Here is a 19,880-nt window from a genome sequence, read left to right as displayed (position 1 = left end):
CAGCTTCCATTTCCAGGTCTGACTCAAAGTACTGGTATTAACTTTCAAACCTGGCTTCAAAATAGCTTGGGGCCAGATTACCTGAAAGATAATATTCTCCCATATACACCTGACTGGACCCTAAAATCATCTTCAGCAGTCATTCTCTGGGAGCCCCACCGAAGGAAGTGAAGTGGGAGGCTGGTAAGAAGAGGGCCTTTTGTGTTGAGGCACCCCGGTTGCAGAACGAGCTTCCCTGAGAGGCTCATCTGGTGCTTACATTGTGCTCTTTGGGGCGCCACATGAAGACATTTTTATTTTCCCAGTTGTTTTAGTTGTTCAGATTTTGTTTTAAATCCAGTACTATATTTTAAATCTTTGCATTGCTTCCAGGGTATATTTTTGTTTTATACTCTACTTTTAAACCCTCAGATTTTTATACTGGATTATATTGTATTTTATGGTTTTAACTGTGAACCGCCCAGGGAGCTTGGGGTATTGGGCAGTATAGAAATGTAATAAATATTCGCCAACCTGCATCTTCAGCCAACATTAACACAGGAAGTATTGCTTCAGCTGAATAAACATGAATGTGTTCTTGATACAGGCTGGCATTAGGTAAAGATATGATCGGGAAGTCATGTTTGCATGGCAGCATCTCACTTGAAACTCAACTATTCAACATACAACAATGAGCGTAGGGAACATCCTTGGAAATGTCAAGGTTTGTCCTTTGTGCGATGGCTGCAAACCAATACAGTGAAGCTGGCTGTACAAACTGTATAGTCCAAAACTGTTTAATGGCAAGAAGTCAACAAACCATGGTGAGTGTCCCTCCTGACATTGGAAAAAATGTTTGCCTCTAAGTTGTGCTGCACTTTCAGGGCACTCCAAGTGCATTGGAAACAGCGTGATTACACGTATAGTCTCTTGGCCCCTCTCCCCCAAAGTTTGTCAATAGGGGAGGGGGGTAATCACACACATTCCTACACCCTGTTGAAAGATCATGAGCTCCATCCCCTGCCCATTCCAACCACCTTTGTTTTCAGACAGAGTATGCACAGAGCTCTTCCACACAATAATAAAACGTATTAGCTTGAAGATGGAGGAGCCTTTGTTTTGTCGATTATGTGGAGGGAGGGCTACCATTCTGACAACTACATCTTGTTAATGCCCTTTTTTTTCTGATTAAGTTGCATTTTGTGGGGAAATGTGATGAAGTCAGTCTATTACCATGCCTATTTAGGAAAGAACATTGCAATCTTAATGCATGTGTATAAGTCACAACAGAATTAAAGCAGTGACATTGCAAATTCATACAGATGGTGTATTTGAAACACTTACCTTTCTTACTTTCTTGGAAATGGCCTTCCTTGAAGTAAGCCTGGGCAATTCCTACAATATTATCAAATTCTGTGAGATGGGTTGACATGTAAGCCTGGATGGCATCATCATAATGGCCAAGAGCACTTTCAAGAAGGAAGAACAAACAAAGCCCAATGAGAACATACAAATGATTCTTATCCTCTTCAGACTTAATAATAAGCTCCTAGGTACACAACACACCTTTCAAATCACTGGGAGAAATCTAGCTCCATAAAGCTTTAAGGAGTGAATTGTGCCTATTATCTTGGCCATTATGCAGTTGTTCACTTCTGAGTGTGATTAGATCATTTATCAACTCACCTACAGAAATTATGTAAAATTAGTTTCAGAATGGAAATGCTTGGCTATAAAGAGATTTGGGAGTATAATTTAAAATGCTGAGCTTAAATGATAAAGCCCTGTATAATTTGAAACCTAGCCAACAGCAACTGCTTCTCTACTGGTGATCTTTTAAAATGTATTGTTTACAACATTTCAACGCTGCATTTGGCAACTAGAATACATAAGGAATCAAGGTGAAAGACACTCAATCTCTCGAACTTCAATCTCTTTGAACTTCCTTCAAATTTCTCCTCAAAATCCACCTTTCCCATGACCTACTGTAATTCACCCTGTAAGTAATTTTTTTTTTTTTTACATTTTTATACTGCCCAATAGCCGAAGCTCTCTGGGCGGTTCACAAAAATTAAAACCACAATAAAACACCCAACAGGTTAAAACACAATTACGAAATACAGTATAAAAAGCACAACCAGGATAAAACCACACAGCAAAGTTGATATAAGATTAAAATACAGAGTTAAAACAGTAAAATTTAAATTTAAGTTAAAATTAAGTGTTAAAATACTGAGTGAATAAAAAGGTCTTCAGCTGGCGACGAAAGCAGTACAGTGTAGGCGCCAGGCGGACCTCTCTGGGGAGCTCGTTCCGCAACCGGGGTGCCACAGCGGAGAAAGCCCTCCTCCTAGTAGCCACCTGCCTCACTTCCTTTGGCAGGGGCTCACGGAGAAGGGCCCCTGTAGATGATCTTAAGGTCCGGGTAGGTACATATGGGAGGAGGCGTTCCTTCAGATAACCTGGCCCCAAACCGTTTAGGGCTTTAAATGTCAATACCAGCACTTTGAATTGGGCCCGGACCTGGACTGGACTGTAAGCTTCAAAACACTATGTCAATCTTTCCCAGCCTGGTGCCCTTCAGATGTGCTGAACTCCAGAATCTCCCACCCAGCATTATTTCTTCATCGTTGTCGTCGTCATCTTCTTCTTTTTAAAGAGGAACTAATTTTTTGAAGACAATCAACCAAGCACTACCATTGCACGTTCAATTCAGTGGACCTTAAGAGCGAGCCCTATGTAAGCTTCACAGTAGTGATGAAGGTTAAGCTGCCGAAGCTTAGTTTGGATTAGACTTCCCCTACTTGGGGCCCTTCAGATGTTTTGGTGGCCTATAACTCCCAGTGTCACCCAGTCAGCCATGGTTGGGGAATGCTGCAGTATGTTCCACTGTCAAACACTGTTCCCCCTTCCTCTGTCATTTCCCATGTCAAATTTTAAAGTGTAAGCTCCTGTCTTCTTATACTCTAAAAAAGTCATGCACAGTGATGGTGCCACGAAAATAAATAAAAACATAAATAGACTTCAGATATATACCAACGTCTATACCAGCCTTCCCCAACCTAGTGCTTTACAAACGTTTTGGACTACAACTCCCAACAGTCCCCAAAAGAATGGCTACTCAGGGATGCTAGAAGTTGTAGTCCAAAACATCTGAGGGCAACAGGTTGGGGGAAGGCTGGTCCAGGAATGGTAGCCAAACAATGACATTCAACAAATCAAGTTACAGTAAATATCAGTTAAGAAGTTACAGTTGAAGAGAGTCAGTCTGTGGAGAGAAAGGGAAAAGATCTGCTGGCTGGTGTGCGCTATTACAGAAGGACTAGGAGAAAGCTGAGGAGAAAGTGAATAGCTAAAGGAATGAATAGTAAATTATCCCTTCTCTGTGGGATAATCTTACATAGCTGGTAAAGATCAAGAGTAAGGAGCAAATGGCTGTGTTCTGCCAGGCAGTTGCCCTAAGATCTTGACAGAAGATTATACAAGAAGTAAAAACCTAGATAAACTGTTCAAGCAGCCAGTAATACAATGTGAGGAGGTTTGGTGTCTGTACCCAGAAGCTGGATCTTGTTGTGTTTTTTGCTGGGGGGAAGTTTTAAGGAATTTGGCTTGAGGTCAAATGTCATTAAGAGGCTCGCAATAGCAAAAGTGTCTCTTGAGTCCTTAAGAGTTCCTTAAGCGCAGAAATATAAGCATTTGCTAGGTGGGAGCAGCCTCCCCTATAGGTGGTGGCAGCGCTGGAGAGAAAAAAATCTTCCATAGCTGTGAAAAAGCAGTTTATATCAAAGCCTGCATTGGCCATACCTAAGCCCGTAATATTTGAAATCAGTTATGAATTGATATAGTAAAAGAAATAATTCACTGTAAAAGAAATAATATAGTAAATTAATAAATATACTAATAATATAGTAAATATAGTAAATAATATAGTAAAAGAAATAATAACACTGGAGCTTCCCTCATTTCATGTGTATCCAAGGGGCACAGGAGTGTTCCTTGGTTAAGGTGAGTTGCAAAAATGAAACTTCAGCTAATAACCTGAACCATGGCTTCCACAATCTACCTGATGACATCTACAATTGTGCAAAATTTAAAACCGATCCAATACAAATCGCTACAAGCAGAGCAAGTTATAAAAAGTGCTGAAAATTGACACATTTGTACTTTTTACTCAAGCTACGGTTTAGAATACCATCTATTTCTTTCATATTCTAAGGGAAAGCACCGATATACTATATTCAGGCTTGTTTAGGAGGGATGGCTTTCGGTGGTTTGCTGAAGTTTTGAGCAACAGTTTAAAAGTAATCAGTTTTTTATGCTGCATGAAAGCCTATGGCAGCAATTGCTAGCAAAGTTATGTCAGGCATGCTTAGTTTCACTTTGAAGCTAGAATGCTGCCAGTACACGCCGGTGTTTTGAATTCCACTGTTCTTCTCAGCATTTTGACAGCAGGGGAGGAGTAGCTGGAAACTGTCAACTGTCATAAAGTGAGGTAATTTTGAAGGCTGAGAGAATCGCTCTCACTAACAAAGAGAGGGAGGAAAAAGAAAAAGCTATGCTGGATTTCTGCTCAGGCTTAATTTGAACTAAGTTATTCTGAACATGCAGGGTCATTTGTACACATCTACTCATTTAAATGACTTCTTTGTGCATGTTTTAAAGTTTGTGGGGGTTTTTTTCAGATAAGGGTTATAATATATTACCTTTCTGAAATCATGGAAAATCCAATGATCAAAAACCTGCTGGTTTAAGAAAAGGTTATCTCAAATTGGTTCAAGATCCACAAAGCCAGAAAATCAAAAGTTTAGGCTGATGCCTTAACAGACATGCCTGTGATCAGTAATGATGTTGTACAATGTCATATATTGTGTTTGCTTGCAAACAACAAACAATAAAGTAAAGTTCAGTTGCTTTATAAAATAATACAGGGCCAGGACAACATGGGGCATCTTTGCTAGTCCCAGGGATTCTATCCTCCCCATCTGGATTTGGCCTGAAAGACTCAGGGAAAGTGTAGGTGCATGGAGGGTTATAAGCAAGCCCAATTTGTGCTGTTGCATAACATCATTACTGATCACAGGGCACATCTAAGGTTCCATGTTCCTGACTCTGTGCAGCTTGAGACAACATGAGACAACCTTAAGTCTGGTCTTAAACGGGCAGGGTGTTTTTTTACTATTGAATTTATAATGGGTTGAATCCAGAGATAATTCAGCAAAATTCCAGTCTTGCAACGAGGATTTTCTGACTCTTCCCCCACCCCACCACTAAACTCCCCCCAAACCTCTCCTAAGAGTCAGTGGCCATTCCCTAATGGTGTAGGATGGGGCAGGTTGGAGCTGCAAAAGGACAGAGATATTGGAGGAATTCAGAAGGGCTGCCTTATATGTGGTAATGTTTTTCTGCTCACACAAGACATCTCTGAATTCAAAACAAAAGATACAAATTTATTTACTAATTGTATCCTGCCTTTGCCCCAAAGATCCTAAGGCAGTAAATATGGGTTTGCCTCCTATATTATCCTTCTAACAACCTTATGAGGTAGGTGATGAAAGATGGTGACTGGTCCAAGGCCACCCTGTAAATTTCATAGCCAACTGTGGATTTGAACCTGGGTGGACCCCAATCCTTTCCAGCATTCTCACCACTATACCACACTGGTCCAAGCATAGAGTGTAGTAAAAATTATGCATTCTAGGAATTTTTTGCATGAAAACCTATTGAAAGATGTGATGTGGTAATAGCTTTTTCCAATGTAGTAAAAGATTATTCATTATTTAAAAAGTTTTTTTCAGAACTGTAGATCTTAATTTTAAATGAAGATTAAAATTATACCTATCTAAAAATAAGCAGACTTACCACAGTGATCTGCCATAATTTTTCATTGCTATATTGTATTTCTCTTTATCTTCAGAATTTTTCAGCAATAGAACTGCCCTAAAAAGTGAACATAAGAAATAAGAATTCTTGTAGTTTTAATATGAATGGCTGGTTTGTAAAATGTGGAAGGCTCAAAATTCTATGCTCTTATTTCACTGAGACCACTTATCTAAGTTTTAAGATCTGGAGCTTGATTTTTGTAATTGAAGTGATTAAAACTGATACACGTCCCACAAAGATAAAGAGGACCAAAGGCAATTTTGTTGCATGCTTTGCATTTTCTCTGCCAAAAACTGTATCCTGGAGGTTCAACAAAAGCTTGAGCCCTTACTCGAGGTAATTTGAGACTTTCATGTTGGGCCTGGCATTTGGCGGTTGTGTAAGACAGTAATTGTGAGGTTATTTTACTCTTTCTACTTATTCCTTGAGCTTTCAACATAGAAGAGGATGCACATTTAAAAATAATAAGAGCTATATGACGGGGGAAATGTGTAGCTTTACTAAATCATTTACTCAAAACAGAAGCAACAGAACATGGTTTGTATTGCCTTTATTATCCAATTCCCTCTGGTTGGGCATTCTAACACCTAAAACCCTTCCCCAAACATGCCAAAAAGGACAGATGCTATTATTTTGATCTGATCATTTTAGTGTGAAAGTCCACGTGAAATTTAGCACCTGCTTTTGCATGTCCTCCAGGTCAGACTAATACAAAACAAAATTAAGCTAACCTAGGTTGCTTGTAGCGTGAATATTTATTAGTCTAAGATGCAGCTATGCTACAAGAAGTAGTAGACTGAAACTGTTATGCTGCTCAACCCAGTTTACCTTTGGTATGCATCTGTTGCCTGCTTTTTCAGTTGGAGATATTCATTTAAATAACCAAGCATTGTGAAGGCACATGCATCATTTTGGATTCTTTCTGCAAGAACAAATCATACACACACACCAATGAAAAGGGGGGAATAAAGAAGCAAAGTAAGGAAAGCTGAATTCTAGGTTCTATGTCTGTTGTGACACTTACAGAAGAGGAGGGGAATACTTAAGATCAACTGTGATTATTCTTAATAATCTCTGATTATGTGGAACAAAAATTAACAAATACACTGCTTAGGGGCAATTTGAGCACAAGTGTATTCAAGAGCAGGCGTTTGAACCTTGCTGCGCATCTCTCTCTCTCTCTCTCTCTCTCTCTCTCTCTCCACAGTGGTGCTACCTCATACTTTGGACTGGATTTGTGGCACACTTGCCAAAAAAGGCTGGTCAGAATGTAAGCTTATTTTAGGCTACCAGAATTTAAGAGAAGCCCTGCTGGATCACAGCAAAGGTCCATGTAACCCAGCATCATGTTTCTTATAGTGGCTAACGAATGCCTCTGAGTCCACTTACAAGGACAGCATGAATGCAGCATCCCCTATCCTGTTTGTCCCCAGACTATGATCCTCAGATGTATACTGCCTCTGATCATAGTGGTACCACCTAGTTGTCATGAGTAATATAAGTTATACATCTATCCTTCATGAAGTTGCATAATGCTTTCAAATTAATGTTTTCACATAATATTGTGGAAGTTAATTCAATAAATTAATTATATGTTGTCCAGCGCTGATTCTGGTTTTTGAGGACCTTTGGGCAAGACTCTCTCAATAGGCCTCCTCCTCAGTGAGTGTATCTTTTCACTGCCATTGACACCAGCAGCCATTGCTCCTCATTGTGTTTTTCATCATTGCTTGATTGGCAATGATGAAAAACACAATGAGGAGCAATGGCTTCTGCTAACAATGGCAATGAGAGCGCCTCCTTCTCACTACCACCATGGTCGGGAGCAGAGTGAGAGGCATGTGAACAAGCAGGTCACAATGGCAGAGGAACTCCAGGAGGAGTACCTTCAACACTGCCCCTGATGCTTTCTGGAAATAGTACTTTCCTACGTCTGTTCTGAAACTCTTGATAAAATTTCATTGGATGCCCCCCAAGTTCTGAGAGTTCCTCCCACTCTCTCGTACTACCAACTTTCCCTAAAGAATGACTTTTTAAACCACCATGTTTCATTTCGAGTAACTAATTGACTTGACTGAGGTTTATGCCTATAGAACAGTTGTTACATAGAATAGGTAGTAGGCTGCCACTTCAAACATCAGATGAAGTTACCTGTGTATTTGGTCAGAGCTACTTGTGCTGCTGGAATAGCATTCATCTGAAGGATATTGTACCTATACAATTCAGTGTTCCTATTGGTTTCATCTTGCAGGGTTGAGCACACCCAATGGGCATAGCCTTTCGCTCCCTCTGTCTGATTGAAGGGAAAACACAACTGGAGTTAATAACTGTTCAACTGGGACATCTTAATTTTTTTACTCTTGTTGAAGCATATAATCCTGCAGTGTAAACGAAAGATCTGGATGAACAACACTGTCTTTTGCTATTCCTCTTAAAGCCAAACCCTAGGCATTGGACTCATTTAGGAAAAATAACCCAATATACCGCATGCTCAGCAGGTTGGATCAAAATAAAGGCAGCAGTCATATTTCAGAAGATCCATTTAATACATCTAATGAAAGTACATCAGGAACGTAGGAAATTGTAATGGACCTCTTGGTAGGCTTTGGGCAGCCCTCAGCTTCCTGCTTACTGATTCGGAACCTGAAATAGTGACAAGTACTTACATGCATGCTGAGTTCAGTAGTGTGCCTGAAAAGGTCCATAGTTTCGTAGCTGCCTACAGTTTCTGCAATGAGAGCCTACAAAGAAAATAAAGAAAAAAAACCAAGCTACTTCATTTGACACAACATGCACTAGAGCAGGGGTCCCCAACCCCCGGTCCACGGACCAGTCCTGGTCCGTGGCCTGCTAGGAACCGGGCCGTGCAGGTGAGCTGCTTTCACCCACCTCCACCCCCAGCCCAGCACACCTGGGCGCGGGACACCATCTCGCCTGCCCAGCTGAAGCGAAGCTAGAACGTTGGGGTGGGGGTGGGTGGGTGGCTTCGGAACAGCGCACCTGGCCGGAAGCCGCTCTAGGAGAACGACTTCCGGGCACACCATTCTGAAGCCGCCCCCCCACACCAGCGTCCTGGCTTCACTTCAGCTGGGTGCCCATCCAGCTGAAGCAAAGCCATGCCTGCCCCCCCCCCACTCCAGCATCTCTCAGAGCCGCTGTGGGAGAGTGGCTTCCAGGTGCGGCGGCAGGGGTGGGGAGGCTGCCGCAGCTCAGCTCCACCTTCTCGGGGACCAGTTGGGTGCAACCCTGGCCACCGCCGCTTGCAGGCAGGAGCGGGCCTTGGATGGGTTGGAGGCACATGGCACCGTTGGCACTCCGAACACGGAGCAGGTTGCAGCTTGGGCTGATGCTTGGTGGGAGGAGGAGGGAGGGAGAGTGGCTGCAGCTGGCAAGGAAAGGGGCGGCCCACCCCTTGGCGCCTCCCTAAGCCCTCAACCACCACCACCCCGGTCCGTGGAAAAATTGTCTTCCACGAAACCGGTCCCTGGTGTCAAAAAGGTTGGGGACCACTGCACTAGAGCATTGCATATTTATTTCTCAGTACTGACACCATCACTTGCTAAGTTCAGGTATGGCAATACTTGATTTCAACCCGATTAGTTCTATTTATGGCCACAGGATTAACAGCCCCAATTTTGTGGATGCAAGAGGACTTTCACTGTCCTGAAATTGAAAGTGGCACAGAAACAGAATTGGATTGTTCCACTATACAGCAACGTTTTGGGCTTTATGGGACAAAAAGTTTTTCTTGTGTTAAGAGGGTGCAGAGGAATTTTCCACTGCCCTGCCCTGCTTCCCTGAATGTTTTTTAAGGTGCAGTGGTGCAAACCTCTCTTGCCCCACCTCTCTAATCATTTCCTTAGGTATTTTAGGAACTGTTTATTATTATTTATTAGATCTTTGCACTGTTTTATCCTTGTTGCTGTTTTTACTTCTGGTTTGATTATGTTACTGCTGCTGGATTTATCTTGATTTTCATCTCATGCTTTATCTTATGGTAATTTTGTATTTTTATGTTTTCAGTTTGTACACTCTCCAGAGAACTTAGGTTATTTGTTGGTTGTTTTAAATATGTAATCAGTCGATAAATTTATACCACAACAGCTACTGTAAGTGATAGTAGTGGTGTCAGTACTTCAAGCTTGACTGGACTGTGAATAGTACTGCCATGAGACACATAATATTTCATCATAAGATGAAAATGACACTAAGTTCAGCCATTTCTGAAGGTTCCAGCAAATAAGGAGAGACTGGTAACAAGAAAAGTAGGAGAAAACAACAAATTTGAATTTGAATCAAAGAACTGTTGTTTTGTTTTTAGAAAACCAGGTTCAGTGATAAGCCTGGTCCTCTATGCTTTGAGTCACTTAATAAGGACAGCAATCAATTTACGTTTCAGTAGGAACTTAATGCCATTCAGATAGTAAAATGCCAATCAGGTGGTATGTTGTCTAAATCCTTAAACTACTGACATATAAACAGAGAACTAAAATAGGTTAAGACCTTACCTGCCCAATCCAGCATGTTAGATAGGAGGGTTCTAAGGATTGGGCTACTTTGAAGCCTTCATGAGCTTGCTAGAAAAATAGGAAAAATCAACACAGAATGGTAAAATTAACTGATGGTAGCTATGCATGCAACTAAATAAGCTATACAAGATACAAGAATAACTGTCCCTTCTTTTCATGCTTGCCTGCAATTTTCTCCAGATTGCCAATTTATACAGCAATGACTGAACAGAACCAGGCAAAGCTCATTTTAGAAGGGGGGACTGCAGGCTCATAGGGAATCTCAGGTTCGAGGGCCAAATCCAGCCCTCCTGGAGTCCCAATCTGGGTCTCTGGAATTCCCCAGATGACTGTGCTTTATTTTTCTGGCCACAACACTCGCCACCCCCCGACTGCTGGTCATTTAGTGGTTTTCCAGCTTTTGTATGTTCCCCCCCACCCCACCCCTGCACCCTAAAAGTCTGAAATATCTTTCCTAAGGCTTAGCTACTGGCAGGAAGAACTTTAAGATAAAATATGCTGGTATTTTGGCCCCACTTCTTTTGCCTTTAGTTCCTCCCACCAGTGGAATACAGCCTGAGAGCTTCTGCAAAACTGAATTCAACCCTTGGCCTGAAAGGGGCTCCCCATCTTTATGTTAGAAGGTAAGCAAATTTCCATCTCTGCAGGAATATGAACCTCAAGCCCCCCACCGAAAACGTCCAAGCCAGAACTGGTGAGCTCCCCAGGAGATTAGTCAGCTAACGATGTGGCTATTAAATCTTTTCACATCCTTCAATTACCCCAACCTCCTCCTCCCCACTTCCTATGTTTTATACCTGCGGTACAAAACATGCTGCAGACAGCCTTCAAAACATGTCTGGCTGCTGCCAGACCCCCAGCATATGCAACTGCTGAAAAAAGGGGGCGGGCGGGACAAAATACACATGCTCTATGATTCTTGCCATGGAAACCTTATTCCTGGAATGTCCCTGGAGTGTCCTAGGAATCAGCACTTTGAGGTTCCTCCCAGCTTCTTAAAATGCTCTGGGATCTCAAGGAATGAGGTTTCTGTAGCAGAAACCATTGAGTCCATTCCTAGATCATTTTTTCTTCTCTTTTTTGACAATCAGGTTGGGGTGGCTGGGGAGGGGAGGGGGCACCAACATCCTGATGCTGAAACATGCCACAAAACAAAGATCTGTTGCTGCTGGGTGATGCATGTGTATCCAGCAGACACCCTATGTGACCATCGGGGCTGAAAAGCTCTATACTATTTTAGAGGGACATATTTAAAAAGTTTCTTTTGGGTCATTGTTTCTGATGTCTCTGGGAGACTGCTCTGACAGCATTGAAAGACAGTTACATAAGAGTCACAATGCTGTTCTTCATACCAATAATTACCTGAGACTTGAATAACGTTATTTTGGTATTTAAAATGCTCTGATAGTCACTCAATGAGAAGGAAACATCTCAGATTATTTCTTTACAGTTGGTACCTCACTTGGCTTCTTACACTTAAAATTGCATTTCTGAAGATAGCACATGTACACACACACACACACACACACACTTATTTACCTCTATGTTTCCACTTGTTAAGTATAAGACGCCCAAATTAGTCCAAGCAACAACGTTCTAGACAGAATAAAAGTTACAAAACATAAATTAAACATTCTTGAAACATCCTTCAAATATCCTTTAAATATTCTTGAGATATCCTATCTAGAGCACTTACAATTTGGTCAGCTTGAATAGATTTAATGAATGCATGTTGTGCAAGGGCATAGTTTCCAGCACCTAAAAGATACAGATTTAGCTAACATCCTCTGCAATAGTCAGTTAAAAAAAAACTCTGAACAATGAAAGGGTGTCAATATTTTTAAAGTTTTCCTTTGAAACATACCTTTGCAACAGGCCACCACACCAAGGGCATTCCAGTAGAGATGATTTTTACTGTCTAGTCTCACAGCTTTTTTAAGACACTGGAAGAGATTGAGAGTGCAGTGCTATAATCCTATGTGTCATATTTTGATGTGTTATGCTAACAAACATCTTATGCTGGGCACAACTGAGAAATGTTCCTAACTCGAATAGATCCATTATTGTAAATGTGATTAAAGACAAGAAAGTTTAAAAAATTACCTGTATGGATTTCTCTAAAAGTTCACTTGTCTCATTCTTGTTACTGCCCATTGCTGTAAGATGCTGTGCTTGATGGTAATAATTTATCCCAAGATCACACCATGTATTTGGTGAGGACATCAGTTTTAATCCTCTCCCATAACACCTACAGAAATATGGATCGTTGAATGAAGAGAATAATTTATTAGCTAGATGGGCGGAAAAAGAAGTAAACACATTAATTTAAGAATGTTTTTAGAGCCTGCTGCGTTCATACACTCCCTATTCTGAAGACAAATGCTCTAAAGAAACTATATGAGAGAGAACGAGAATGTTACACAACCTTCATTCTTGAGAGGAATATTCAGTTCAGTTAGAATTAGGGAATGAGAGATCTGAATACATCTTGGCCCACATAGCATTGGTTGCGGGGCAGCTCTACTGTTGAAGAATTGTGAAGCCTCAATTCCAGAAGTTAATTCTAAACAGGCATTGATAAAATAGCCAAAATGTAATGTCTAGGCTATAGCTGAGGGAGCGGGTGAGTGAAAGTCCTAACTTCCCTTTCTAATTGTTTTTGCCCTGCATTTCTTTATGATTTCTCCATGATTTCTCCCTCTCTTATGACTCTTACTACTGTCCATTTTACCCAAGCCCTATATGGCCAAACTAGTGGGGTTTCCAGACAGCAGCTATGCTGGCTGTTGCTCACATTTGTAAGTCCACATTCATTCTCAACTCTTTGCTTTCCAGGCCTGTTAAGCATGGCAGTCTTTGCTCCATTCCTCAGTGTGAGGCATGTTGGTAGCTAGGCATGCAAATAGGCCTGAGGGTGGGAAATGATATAATAGCACAGTCTTCAAAAGCATTGAAGCTTTTCCAAAGCAGAGAAATAATTGTTATGAGTCTATGCATTTTCTAGAAGGGAGAGAAGAGACATTTTGAAGATTTTTCCTAAGTGAAAAGTTGGAAGTTGCCCAAACACAGTCCATTACCTTCTCCTCCCTCTCAGCTTTCAAATGACTGCTTTCCTGCCCATGCCAGCAAATCATTTCAGGAGAAGGCAGCCAGCCTTCTAGAGTTGTGGAAGACTGCAAGAAGATCAAACCAGTCCATACTCCAGGAAATAAAGCCGGACTGCTTACTTGAGGGAATGGTATTAAAGGCAAAACTGAAATACTTTGGCCACATAATGAGAAGACAGGATACCCTGGAGAAGAGGCTGATGCTAGGGAAAGTGGAAGGCAAAAGGAAGAGGGGCCAACCAAGGGCAAGATGGATGGATGATATTCTGGAGGTGACAGACTTGACCTTGGGGGAGCTAGGGGTGGCAACGGCCGACAGAAAGCTCTGGCGTGGGCTGGTCCATGAAGTCACGAAGAGTCGGAAGCGAATGAACGAATAAACAACAACAATATTACACATTACCTTCCTCCGAGACTGAGCAGATCACTTTTGTTTAGCACGCATTTGTCCATATTCTGACCAATAAGGAACCCTAAAACTTGCACATTCACTTTAGACGATGAAATAACACAAACGCAGCTACAGGCATCTCCAAGCAACTTCCAGAGGCAAGACACTTCTGGGCGATGCTTTGCTGCTCTGAAAGAAATCAAAGGTTTTATGACCAGAACTCACCTAAAGAGTTTATGGGTTGGATCCAGATTGGCTATTCTGTCTACAACATGGCTTGCACGCATGGCCCCGTATCATTTACAACAGTGGAGCACAACATCTTGCCCAAAAGGGCCACATCTACTGTTGGCTAGGCTAGGGCCTGCACATACGCTCACACACTTACACCCTTCATCCCCTCTCTGCATATCCACATATGGGAATGGGGAGATTTAAATCTCCCCTCCCTGCCTGCTGAGATCCAGGGATCGCTGGCGGTGGTAGAGATGAAAGCTTTTCCCCTCCCTGCAGCGAGGAGTGTGGTTTTCCTGCAGCTAGTAGCAGTGAAAAACAACAATGTCAGAAGGCAGGCAACAGCAGTCTCCCCCGTCCCCAGTTTATCAGCTCGATTGTGGGGGAAATTGGGTAGGGTTCTGCCACTTTGGGGACTGCACAGGGAGTGGACAAGGGTTCTGCACCTCTCATTTACAGGAACCAACTGCTTTTTTGATATTAGTTAAAAAATCTATACTGAAATAAGGCAATTTGTTTCAGACTTACAGGACCTTGTTGGCAATGGAGATATATGAATACTAACCGTGCTAAAAAACCAAGGGATTGTTCTATGTAGTCCAGAGCTTTCCCATCCAGATAGTCAGCAAGGGCCATCTTTGCCATCATCAGATAGCACTCTCCCAAACCTAAATAGAAAATAAGCTGTTAACGTGTGATAAGACTGCAATAAGCACAGTGGCAAATGCTGGGAAACCGTTTATTTGACAATGAGGGTATTTAGTATAAACTTTAAAACCCTTAGGTGCACATTAGAAATGCAGCAGTAAGGTAGCCCAGAAATCTAAGGATAATTAGAATATTAGTATATTACATATACATGCACATTACTTCCAAAAAATTAAATATAATAAAGGGAGTAATAAAGGAAGTTAAGGGGTTGGGGAAGCAAATTTCCTTACCAATTTTCATTCCATGCAAGATGTAGGATGAGGCAAAAATTCAGAAAATGGAACACAGGAAGCTGCCTTATACTGACTTGGTTCACACATCACCATGACTAATCTTGGGTTAATTAACTCACAATTTGCAAGAATGTAGATAGCATGAGCCATGTCCAGTTTGAATCAACAACCATGTTTCATTGTTGAGTTAAATCTGACATGTTTAATCTATAAACAACCCAGAGACCTGGTTCTCATGTAACAACAACCCATTGGTTTAAAAAATGATGGGTTGTTGTGCATGAATGGGAGAGAGCAACAAGAATCCATGGGTTAATGGCTGGCTTACTTAGCGCCCCGAAAAACACTGCACTCTGGGTCCAGACATTACGCTCTGCAACCTATGAAGTAGCTGATCATGGCTTGTGGAGTAAAAGCAGAAGAGGTGGATGCACTGCAGGCTCCCTTTCTCTCCCACTCATGCATGACAATCCATCGGTTTTACATTGATGGGTTGCTGTTACGTGTGAACAGCCCTAGAGTGTCCAGGTTTGGATGTCACACACTAACAACCTATGAATGGGGGCGTTCATAGGTTATTAATTCAATCTGGAAATGGCTTGTACACTCCGCACATCCCTGAAAATAGTCGGTTAATTAACCCACAATTTACTCGAGTGACGTGCAAACTGGCCCATTGACTCAGACCATTGGTCCATCTAAGCCCAGTATTGTTGAAACTCACTGGTAGCAGTTTTCCATAGTTTCAGACAGGAATTTTTCCAGCCCTACCTGAAGACACCAGGGACTGAGCCTGGTACCTTCTGCATGCAAAGCATGTGCTATATCACTAAGCCATAGCTCCTCACCAAGTGACTGAATTGTCTTCTTAGTTTACAGCTTTTTTTAGTTAGAACATGTAAATGGAAATATTCTTTACTAGCAGTTATTAATGTACCATATTTTAAGTAATGCACAGCTGTATCATGGAATATTTTTAAAGAACATCCTTTCCCTTCTCAAGTCTCTCAAATAGCCTAGCCATTCCTCTGATTTCAAATCGCCTATAGAAACTCACATATTTTGTTGAGAAGTGGTCATATTCGTTTAAAAATGGGGGGTGGCAGTGGGACATGTTAAGCATGAAACTATATCATCATAACTCTCTAGTGTGGAGAATATATTGCATGTCACTATATCTAACAAAAATACATGAATACCTTTCAGTGCAGGGACATAATCGTTGGATTTCTTCAAGATGTGCTGATATTCTGCAATAGCTTCTTTATATTTTCCTAGAATTTGTTCAATTGCTGCAGCTTTATAAACACTATATATAGACTTGGGGTTTAGTTCTCTGGCCTTTCGGAAAGACTTCAGTGCTGTCGTGTAGCCCCCTCTGCTCAGATATGCCTCTCCGAGGGATTCCCAACAGTGGGGATCCTTTGGATCTGCTCGCAGTGCTGCCTGCAAACTGGGCACATTAAGAAAGCACAAGCCATGAGTGAACTCATAACAACATTAGAAACGACTTTGTTTCTCTACATGTAACTTCTTAGAAATTTTATCTAGAAACTTTCAGATTGAAACGTTGACGAAAAAAATTAAGTAATTATTGTGTTTTGGGGTTGTTGGTTTTTTTTTTAAAAAAAAGTTCATAGACCATTTGCTGAGGGAAAAAGCCATAACTCTAAATACAACTTGGGGCCCTCCAGATGTGTTGGCCTACAACTCTTAGTATGCCCAAGCAGGCCATGCTGGCTGGGGGATGCTGGGAATTTTAGGTGAACATATCTGGAAGGTATGAGATTAGGAAGGCTGGTTTGGACAACCAACTTTAACCGGCTCAAGGGTAAAACCTCGTATTCTGTGCTCTCAGAGTGCACATAGGTTCCTCCTATGGGGCTTTATGCCAATTCTTCCCTATTTGCAGTCTTTATTCCCCAAGGTCCCAACATTCAGACTACTCCCAGCAAAAAACAAGAGTAGAGTGGTGTGAATTGGGACTGGCAAAAAGCCAGGGAGAGGACACTGTCACAATCACATAGAATCGCTTTGGTCATACTGAATGACTCTGCCAGGTTGCAATGTACTTGGATCAATAGTGGGACCCCATACACTGAGGCGCTGCATGGGGAGTGGTTAGGGTTGTCACAGAGCCCTGTGTAGGATGCTCTGCAATGTTCCATATAGCTACAACATGCAGGATTGCACCTCCAATGTTTAAAGGAGACACACTAGTGTCTCCTTTGCCCATCAGTAACAAGGTTACTGAAAATTATAATCAGGGATATCATTCTTACTTTCATAAAATAGTTTTACCCATCATTCTGAAGTTTTCAGGAGCCAGAAAGAAGTGTTGATTTTACATACTCTGAAAATCTCAGGTTGATTGTTGAAACTTTGAAGGAGAAAGACCAATTTAAAGGCAAAAAAACTTTATCAAAAGTGACTTTGAAAAAAACATTGGCAACCATTTTTTAAATGATGAACTTCCTTTTTCATTTACAGTGCAATCATATATGTGTCTACTCAGAAGTAAGTCCCACTGAGTACAATGGGGCATACATCCAAATAAGCAGGTATAGGATTTCAGCTTTCGTATATTATTATCAGAGAGCGTAACTTCTGGTGCTCATTTATTAATTTGAAAAGGGATTTGAACTCATAACACTCACTTACAATGAATATTGCAAATAAACACCAAGAAGAAAAATTCATAGAGAGGAAGACGATTTCCCTTTTTTAAAAAAAACATATATAGACATTTATCAGATCATCTGTTTAACTTGCATTTTGCAAAAAACAATGAAATCTCCTCCTCCTCCTCCTCCTCCTCCTCCTCCTCTTACTCTGCCACTGCTTGTGAATGCTGACCAGCTCTCAGGTAATAAAGTCCACGTCGAAGCCAGGCCCATTTTGCTCTCCCAGGACTTGCTCGTTCAGTTACCTCTGTCAAGATGGTAAGGGCAGTTTCCTAGCACACAAAGATAATGTTGGGTTGGATCCAGATATAAATTGGGTTAACTGCATGGGCGGAAGTGGCCATCCTGCCCTTTCCTTCCCATGGCAACCCCACCAGCCCCCAGAAAATGCTACAGAGTAAGCAGACCCTGCTGAGTAGGATGAGCTTTGTTGTGGAGGCAAGGATGGATTCCCAAAAATTGGGCAGAGGGAACTTCTGTGAGTGGAGCCTTTCCTCTCATGGAAGGCAGATCCTGGATCTTACCCCCAATGTTACATTAGGTGCTTGGCAAAGGAAATTGTGCATATGCTCTTCTACCATGAAATTGGATTGTATACGGGGAAGGATATGAACCAGGCCTGGAGCTCAGTATATTAACTATGGACAGCAGGCTTGAGAGTCTGCTAGTTTAAGTTCAGCGTGATTATTACACTTTCATGAATAAATCGTCCCTCCACTTCCTGTGTGGCAACCCACTCTGCCATCTCCTGGATTAAAAATAGTGATGGATGAGCTGTCCCCTTTCGGTCACATTGACTTGGCTTGGAAATGAGCTGAATTATTCCACCATCCCTGAAAAGAAGTAAAACATAGCAGCGCATTTTCTTAGCTGATATGGCATTTGGACTTCACCCCTCCCTGTCAGCCCTTCCTGATCCCCAAAACTCCTTCCTCCATAAAGGCTTACTAGCCAGTGCAGAGCCAACCCAAGATATTTTGTTGCCTGCAGGCAGAGCAGCAAATGGTGCACTCCTCTCCACCCAAGTGGAAGTGCATGGTTCCCAAAACTAGCCGAATTATTTTACTACATATGGCAGAAACCTCTCCCCCTTCCCAGGCAGTAGAAATGCAATAAATAATTTGGTGCTTCTTATGTGTACACATAATGACAAAGATCAGATAGATGTAAGCACATTTGAAAATGGATACGAATCTCTGAAGTAGTTTCTTAGAATTCCTGTAACCATAAAATAATCAAAGCGAACACACACTACCAACAAAGGCTGATCATCTAGATTTCATTCATTCAAGGAGAGGTGCTCAGAGCTCAGGCCTGCCTTAGAGTCATGTATCTGAGCCAGAAGCCCTCCGGCCCAATGAATGGGGCTGGTTGCAGCTTCACATTGCTAAGGGAAATGTCTTCGTAGTACATGCTGGGAAACCCTATTAATGTTAAATATTCCAGCATTGAGCCCCGACACTGAACACAAATGATGAGGTTAAGCCCTGACTCACATTAAACCTTCATTATACTCATACTTACTACTTGATCAGTGGTAAGTACTGATGTGCCTATCAATTTATTGATGGGCAGATTAGGAGAAATCCTGACAACTATGACTTGGCTTTAAAAAAAGGGGGGGATATGCCTTGCTTTTATAGGTAAACTGTAATTGCAGATAGGACAATCCTCAAGTTCTTACCCTGAATGATGAGTAATACACAGTATATAGGGTGCGTGTGCAACTCCAAAGGCTTTTGGTAGCACCTAGAATGAACTCTCTGAATTTGTTATCCTGCACTTGTTTCCATACTGCAGAAGAGTACACAGGATTCCATTTCGTACCATTATCATAGCAATGGAATACTATGCTTTCCATTGCTTTAAGATTTCCACCCAGAAAGCTCCCTCTGTTGGCTGAAAATCAAAATGCCAGGGAGAACATTAACTCTCCTCTGCAGTAGTTTCATGTCATGGGTGGGTATCCTGGCAGCAAGTGGAAGCTTGGACTAAATCTCAGAGAGGGAGCCTCTCTCAAAACATGATTAACTGTTTTAATCATGCACATTGCTTTAACTGTTTTCACTGCTTTTAAATTATATACTGGTTTTAACTTGATTAATGTTTTAATTCGTTTTTAGCTGTGTATA

General features: G+C 41.6%; 1 protein-coding gene across 3 annotated transcripts in view; it reads right to left on the bottom strand.

Moving 5' to 3' along the window:
* The window catches only part of SKIC3 (SKI3 subunit of superkiller complex), a 65,330-nt gene that overhangs the window by 26,068 nt on the left and 19,382 nt on the right, over positions 1–19,880 (bottom strand). For all 3 annotated transcript variants that reach the window (XM_063129597.1, XM_063129599.1, XM_063129600.1), the window contains exons 16-29: positions 17,896–18,020; positions 16,264–16,517; positions 14,686–14,788; positions 13,899–14,075; positions 12,492–12,636; positions 12,253–12,331; positions 12,085–12,146; positions 11,928–11,984; positions 10,368–10,436; positions 8,526–8,600; positions 8,011–8,152; positions 6,688–6,781; positions 5,839–5,916; positions 1,324–1,448 (exon numbers count right to left, since the gene is read on the bottom strand). In XM_063129597.1, coding sequence (XP_062985667.1) covers positions 1,324–1,448; positions 5,839–5,916; positions 6,688–6,781; positions 8,011–8,152; positions 8,526–8,600; positions 10,368–10,436; positions 11,928–11,984; positions 12,085–12,146; positions 12,253–12,331; positions 12,492–12,636; positions 13,899–14,075; positions 14,686–14,788; positions 16,264–16,517; positions 17,896–18,020 — 1,585 coding nt within the window. The remainder of the gene's footprint in view (positions 1–1,323; positions 1,449–5,838; positions 5,917–6,687; positions 6,782–8,010; positions 8,153–8,525; positions 8,601–10,367; positions 10,437–11,927; positions 11,985–12,084; positions 12,147–12,252; positions 12,332–12,491; positions 12,637–13,898; positions 14,076–14,685; positions 14,789–16,263; positions 16,518–17,895; positions 18,021–19,880) is intronic.

Source organism: Elgaria multicarinata, chromosome 6 (assembly GCF_023053635.1).
Source record: "Elgaria multicarinata webbii isolate HBS135686 ecotype San Diego chromosome 6, rElgMul1.1.pri, whole genome shotgun sequence".
NCBI lineage: Eukaryota > Metazoa > Chordata > Lepidosauria > Squamata > Anguidae > Elgaria > Elgaria multicarinata.
This window is presented reverse-complemented; position numbering and strand designations above follow the sequence as displayed.